Source organism: Cynocephalus volans, chromosome 6 (genome assembly GCF_027409185.1).
Source record: "Cynocephalus volans isolate mCynVol1 chromosome 6, mCynVol1.pri, whole genome shotgun sequence".
NCBI lineage: Eukaryota > Metazoa > Chordata > Mammalia > Dermoptera > Cynocephalidae > Cynocephalus > Cynocephalus volans.
The window spans coordinates 13,322,715-13,330,458 of record NC_084465.1 but is presented as its reverse complement, the minus strand read 5'-3'; the positions used below and the strand labels follow the sequence as shown (position 1 = coordinate 13,330,458).

At 33.4% G+C, this 7,744-nt stretch overlaps 1 protein-coding gene and 1 non-coding gene across 2 annotated transcripts; both read left to right on the top strand.

Moving 5' to 3' along the window:
- Nucleotides 1–484: 484 nt before the first annotated feature.
- LOC134379974 (olfactory receptor 2A2-like) lies at nucleotides 485–1,411 on the top strand. Its single transcript, XM_063099426.1, has one exon. It carries the CDS (start codon nucleotides 485–487, stop codon nucleotides 1,409–1,411), a length of 927 nt encoding a protein of 308 aa, XP_062955496.1.
- Nucleotides 1,412–4,522: 3,111 nt separating this feature from the next.
- LOC134381375 (U6 spliceosomal RNA) lies at nucleotides 4,523–4,629 on the top strand. Its single transcript, XR_010023972.1, has one exon. It is a non-coding gene; the product is annotated as a U6 spliceosomal RNA (small nuclear RNA).
- The last annotated feature ends 3,115 nt before the right edge of the window (nucleotides 4,630–7,744 follow it).

Genomic DNA, 7,744 nt, shown 5'->3' with positions numbered 1-7,744 from the left:
CCTTCTTAGTTCCACTATGAATCAGCCTTGTGTGAAACACTGGCTTGTGACTTAAAATTGTCAAGTGTCAGCAAATTTTTCTCATGGAAAAAAAAGTATGTAAAGGTATTAAGGGACTAACTGAAATAAAGTTTTTTTACCTTAAAAATAAACAACCAGTTAATGTAAATACTGTTAAATAGGTGAAATATAGAAGATTTTCTGAAAGTAGTCAGAAACTGAAGTAGATGTTCTAGAATAAAATTATTTATGGGGCTCTATTATCCCCTAATACTATTTTTATTCTGTGCTAAATTAGGTTGTCCTTCCTCTCTAAGTATGGTTTTGAAATATTTGTCCAATTAAGACTGAAAATAATTTAAACAAATAGAGACTAGCATATGTTTTCTCTGAATTATTTTGAGCTAAATAATTCCAGTTTTGATTGATCCTTCAGCTCTGACCTTTCTATCACACTCCAGCCCTTCTACACTGTCGTTGAAGAATGGAAGGGAACCAGACATGGGTCACAGAATTCATCCTGATGGGATTCCAGCTCAGTGCGGACATGGAGGTGCTCCTCTTCTGGATCTGCTTGCTGTTTTATGCCTTTGGTCTCCTGGCAAATGGGACGATCTTGGGACTAATTTGTCTGGACCCCAAACTGCACACCCCCATGTACTTTTTTCTCTCACATCTGGCTGTCATTGACATGTCCTATGCTTCCAACAATGTCCCTAATATGCTGGCAAATCTACTAAACCAGAAAAGAACCATCTCCTTTGTTCCATGCATAATGCAGACATTCTTGTATTTGGCTTTTGCTCACACAGAATGTCTGATTTTGGTGGTGATGTCCTATGACAGGTTTGTGGCCATCTGCCACCCTCTTCAATACACTGTTATCATGAGCTGGAGAGTGTGTGTGGTCCTTGCTGTCACTTCCTGGACATGTGGATTTATCCTAGCTCTGGTACATGCAATGCTCCTCTTAAGGTTGCCCTTCTGTGGGCCCCAGAAGGTGAACCAACTATTCTGTGAAATTCTGTCTGTCCTCAAGCTGGCCTGTGCTGATACCTGGATCAACCAAGTGGTCATCTTAGCAGCCTGTGTGTTTGTCTTAGTCGGGCCCCTTTGCTTGGTTCTGGTCTCTTATACTAGCATCCTCTGGACAATCCTGAAGATCCAGTCCAAGGAGGGCCGCATAAAGGCCTTCTCCACCTGTTCTTCCCACCTCTGTGTGGTTGGGCTCTTCTTTGGCACTGCCATGGTGGTTTATATGGTCCCAGACTACAGTCAACGAAAGGAACAAGAGAAAATGCTGTCCCTCTTTTACAGCCTCTTCAACCCTGTGTTGAATCCCCTCATCTACAGCCTGAGGAATGCTCAGGTGAAGGGTGCTTTGTACAGAGCACTGCAGAAGAGGATGTGAGAGGTGGATAGAACTTTTTGGCTAGGTGGAGCCTTTTCTCTTTGAGATGTGGTTTGAGGATTATTTAAACATCAGAAAAATTACTTCTCAACAAATTTTGACATTAGAATATGAATTGGCCAGTATCGACTAAAAATATGAAAAATTTTGATGTGCAAGGATAGTCCCTTTGTTCAGAGATGAGGCATTTGAACTATCAAAATGTTTAATGCTATAAAAATCTATAGAACCCATTTTTTAAAGAAATAGATTAGTGTCTTTATAAAGAAAACATCTCTCTTTGTTTTTTAATAGCTTAAATAAGATATCAGTCTATTGCCAAAATTAACCAGTCCAGAAAACCATTCAAAACATCTGATACCACATGGTATTTTTCAGTGAAATATCCACCAGGAGAAAAAAAAACCCTAACTGAAGAAAATAGCTCAAAACATATAATCATTGCAGAACTTGTATATTTCTACAAGACCAACAATGAGACAAATGAAGAAAGCCCTGAAATTCACTTTTGGAAAGCTTATAATTTCCAAGTTCTCTGCTTCAGTTGAAAACTATTTAGTGTTCAACAGAAATAAAGTGATACAATCACACAACTGCTTATATAAATATTTCGATTCCTACTTTATTTCTGCTTTCATTTTCACTACCCATTTACTTCTCTCCTCCAGTCTCCCATTTTCCAATATACATAATAAAAGGCAGATTTATTATCTAATTACCTTCACTTTCATGTTATTTTTTTGTCTCTTGAAAAAAGGTTTTCTTTGTAGCTACTGTCCTTTTATTTTCCACAACAGCAGATGTTTCCAGGCAATGATATTCACCTTATCGTGCCCTTCAACTATTAGAAGAAAAAGCAGCAAAATAGATAAGTAAAGAAATATATAGTAGAACATAGAACATACTAGAGGCTTAGGTTCTCAACTTATAAAGATAAACCACACTAATGATCATGCATACAAGACAGACCTCTAGACAATGTCATGTAAAATGACTAATACTTATAATACATACAAGAGTAGTTCAAAAAGTTCATGGAAAGATTCATCTTTTGGAAGTACCTTCATACCTGACATACTGACTCTCTTTTCTCATGAAATCAAATTATTAAAATATTTATTTTCAGTAATCTTATAATTCTTATATTTTTAATTAAAAATTTTAACATACAGAGAAAATTTTATAGCTTTACATTAAAGATAAATTAGTATGTGTCTTGACTATACCAATATTGCTAGCAGCAGATTCACCCTCACACCAAAAAAAAAAAAAAAAAAAACTATACTATCTGTACAAAATAAAGAAAACAAGCTTTGACAAGCATTGAAGAACATTCCTATTCCAAGGCACGTATGAAATCTTTAAGGGAGGTGAAGTATGTAAGGTGAGTAACACATTTACCCAGGATTTTCCAGGAAGGCATTTTCCTGGCCTTAGGATAGGAATATAAAACCTAAGCAGGTATCAGTGGTCTTGGTAACCAGAGGAAGCAGTGATTAAACTTCAAATCTGCTAATTTAGTTGGGAATTGGAGGGACAGCTATGGAGAAAGAACCCTAGAAATATGCTTGAAAATGCTATCTGGGTCCTTATTTAACCCCTTAGCTATGTGAAAGTGGGCCAAGAAAGGGAGAGACCTAGGAAAAAGCAACTACTGGGACACTGAAATCAGAACAGATCATCTGAAACTAACAAATTCCTGGTAAGATATCGAAGTTCAGATCCAGCCAGAATAGGGAAATATTGGTAAACAACTTAGAAACATGTAAGGGACTCTAGAAATTCCTTGCCTTAGGAGATGCACAGGAGGAAGGGCTATGTTCTAGGAGAAAGGTAAAAAAATGAAATATAACGCAGCTTAAAGCTAAGCCTTAGAGGAGCAAGGTGATCTTCAAAAGAAAGGTGATCTTCTGCTGTGCAGAAAGAAACTCAAAAACTTTTAATGCTTCTGTAACATATAATTCACAATTTCAGCAGACTTAAAAAAAATACTAAACATACAAAAAAGTAGGAAAAACTGATGAGATAAATCAGTTATTAGAAAAAAATTAACAGCTCATGTAGATATTGGAGTTAATAGATAGGACATTAAAATATCTATGATAAATAGAAAGAAAATAAAAGAAAAATAAATGGCAAAATGAGTTATTTATCCCAGATTTCTTCCTTTTTCTTCGTTTTTTTTTTGGGGGGGGGGGTTGGCATCTCTAGAATGCTCATTTGATTTATTTTAACAGATTCTTTTTTTCTAAATTAAGTTTCCTAGTCCAAGCAAAAATGATAGCATTGTCTAGTGTTATTCTAAATGTATGAAATGCAATTATACTATAAATTTGGTAGGGTAAAGAGACATAAAAGGATGAAAGGTTTCTATACTTCACTCAAACCAGTAAAAAGATGACATCAATTGACTGTCAAAATGTATTTATAATGTAATATCTACAGCAAACCACAAAGCTCCAAAAAGCAACTAAAAAACTGTACAAAAACATGCACTAAAAACACTATGGATAAATCAAAATGGAGTTCTAAAACAAATGTTCAAGTAACCCACCAGAAACCAGGAAAAATAAACAGAGGAACAAAAAATAGAATTGATACAAAAAATAAAAATAAAAATACAATGTCAGGCTTAAGCACTGAAGTATCAATAATTAGATTAAATACAAATGGCCTAGAGACAACAATTTGGAGACAGAGAATGGCAGAGTATATTAAAAGGCATGATCCTTTCTTGTGTCTGTTTTCAGTATGCTAAATACTAGAATTTCACTTCAAATATAGCAATATAAGCAGGCTGAATTAAAAATATGGAAAAATATATTATGCAAACATTAATGAAAGGAAAAAAAGAGTGGCTATATTCATATCATGTAAAGCAAATAAAATTACTGGAAACAGAAAGAAATATTATATAATGATAAAAGGTCTAATCCACCAAGAAGACATAGCAATCCTAAATATGTATTCAGCAAACAACAGAGCTCCAAAATACATGATGCAAAAACTGGTAGAACTGATAAGAGATATAGAAAAATCCACAATTATAGTCAGAGATGTCAGCACTTCCATTTCAATTACTAATAGAACTAGACAGAAAATCAACAAGTAGTGCTGGCTTTGTTAGCACATGTACTAAAATTAGACTAATACAGAGAAGATTAACACGGTCCCAGCACACAGATTACACAAAAATTCATAAAGAACTCCATGGTTTTTTTTTTCTTTTTTAAAAAAAGAAAATCAACAAGAATGTAAAAGAACTCAAAATGCCATCAACCAAAATAGTCGAATTGGTATTTATCCAACATTCTATCCAATGACAGCAGAATGCACATTCTTTTCAAGTGCTGACAGAACATTTAACAAATTAGGCCATAAAGCATACCTCAACAAATTTAAAAGGAATAATAATTACATAGAGTGGGTTGAAACCAGAAATTAATATATAGAATCAAACTAGGAATTGATATAAGAAAGATAAGAAAATCTTCAAACACTTCAAATTTAAAAACACAGCTCTAAATAATCTATCAGGCAAAGAGAAAGTCTCAAGGGAAATAAAAAAATAAATGCATTGAACTGAATATAATTAAAATGCAACATATCAAAGTGCTGAGAAGAAAACTTATAGTGATAAATGCATGCATTAGAAAAGAGGAAAAGTCTCAAATAAATAATAGATCACCACCTCAAGAGGCTAGAAAAAGAAGAACAAAATAAGCAAGCAGAAGAATCAGATTAATGAAGAAAAGAACAGAAAACATCAAAATTTTTTAAAAATAAACAATAGTTAAAACAGTGAAAGAGCTGTTTCCTTTAAAAGATCAATAGAATTTAGCAACGTATAGCAGGACTTACAAAGAAAAGAGAAGACACAAATTTAAAATATCATAATGAAACAGGAGTTATCACTACAGACACTGCACATATCAAAGGATAATAAACGGATATTCAAACAACTCTACACAAATAAATTTGACAACCGAGAAAAAGTGAACCACTTCTCCAAAAAACACAAACTAGCTCAAATCACGCAATGTAAATAGATAATTTGAATAACCCCATAACTCAAGGAAATTGAGTTTGTAATTTAAAAATTACCAAAAAAAAAAAAACCTCCAGGCTTAGATGATTTCACTGGAGAATTATTCCTCATTTTTCAAAAAATTACACCTTGCTAAAGATTTGTCAATTTTATTTATCTTTTAGAAAAACCAACTTTTTGTTTCATTAATGTTTTGTATCATTTTTCAGGTTTCTATTTCATTTAGTTCTGCTATGATCTTATTATTTCTTTCCATCTACTAACTTTGGGTTTGGATTGTTCTTGTTTTTCTAGATCTTTAAGGTGAAGTGTTAGGTTGATTATTTGCCATCTTTCCATTCTTCTCAAGTAAGCATTTAATGTGATAAATTTCCCCCTTAGTAAAGTTTTTGCAGTATCCCACAGATTTTGGTATGATGTGTCATTATTTTCATTAGTTTCAAGAAATTTTTTGATTTCCTGTTTAATTTCTTCTTGGACCCATATATCATTAAGTAGGATGTTGTTTAATTTTCATGTGTCTGTATAGTTTCCAGAGTTTCATTTGTTATTGCTCAACATCACTCAGCATTGGGGAAATGTAAATCAAAACCACTTTGAGATGCCACTTCACTCCAGTCAGGATGGCTAATATCCAAAAGACTGAGAATGATAAATGCTGGAAAGGTTACAGAGGAAAAGGAACTTTCATACACTGTTGGTGGGACTGCAAAAAATGGTGAAGCCTTTATGGAAAATGGCATGGAGGTGCCTAAAACAATTACAGATAGATCTACCATATGACCCAGCTATTCCACTTCTGGGAATATACCCAGAGGAATGGAAATTATCATGCCAAAAGAATACCTGTACTCCAGTGTTTATTGCAGCACTGTTTACAATAGACAAGAGTTGGAACCAGCCCACATGTCCATCATCAGATGAGTGGATAAGGAAACTGTGGCATATCTACGCAATGGAATTCTACTCTGCTTTAAAAAAGAATGAAATACTATCATTCACAACGGCAAGGTTGGACTTAGAGAAAATTTTTATTAAATGAAACAAGTCAGGTACAGAAAGATAAATAATACATATTCTCATTTATTTGTGGGAGCTAAAAATAAATAAATAAATAAATACACAAACAAATAAAGGGTGGAGGGGACAAGACACAACAATCACAACAGATCCTTGAACTTGTAAAGACAAGTGGACAGATAGGATGGGGGAGGGCAGAGAGGGATGGGGGAAAGAGGAAGGGGTAAAGAGTCACAAAAATCAACTACAATGTATATTGAGAAGTTAAAATTTTAAAAAATAATAATTTAAATTAATTAATTAACTAATTAACACCAATCCCACACAATATTTTCCAGAAAATAAAAGAGAAGTAAACACTTCTCAATTCATTTTGTAAAGCCAATATTACCCTGACACCAGAACCAGGAAAAGAAACTATTAAAAAAAGAAAAAGGAAAACTAGAGATCGATATTCCTCACAAATAAGCAAAAATCCTTACTAAATATTAGCAAATAGAGTTCCACAGGGGAAAAAATAATGGAATTCCACACTGTGGCCAAAGCTGAGTTATTCCAGAAATGCAAGGTTGGTTAAATATCCAAAACCAATCAAAATAATCTACAATATTAACAAGCAAAAGAAAAAAAATTGCATGATCATATCAATTGATGCATAAAAAGCATTTGACAAAATTCAATAATCTTTCATTATAAAAGCTCCCTGAGAAGTCTTTCTATGGTTTGGATTTGATATGTCCAGTGTGGATCTCTTTGAGTTTTGCCCAATTGGATTTCTTTGAGCTTTTTTATATTAACATTTTTTATCAGATTTGGAGAGTTTTCAGCCATTATTTATTCAAATAAATAATGTTGTGCTGTGTCTTTCTCCTCCTCCTGAAAATCCCATTAAGTATATGTTGGTACTCTTTAAGATATTCCACAGGTCTCTGAAACTCTGTTAATTTTTCTTTATTATTATTTTTCCTGCTCCTCAGACTGAATAATCTCAGCTGACCTATCTTCAAGTTTGCTGATTCCTTCTTGTGCCATCTCAACTGTACTGTTGAGCCCCTCCAGTGAATCTGTCATTTCAATTATGCAATCCAGAATTTCTATTTGGTTCTGTTTTTATAATTTCTATCTTTTTATTTACATAGTCTGTTTACTGAGACATCATTCTTTCCTTTATATTCCTTTACTTTGTTAGACAAGATTTTCTTTAGTTCTTTGAACATATTTAAAATATTTAACATAAAATATCTAGGTCCAACGTATGGGTGTCC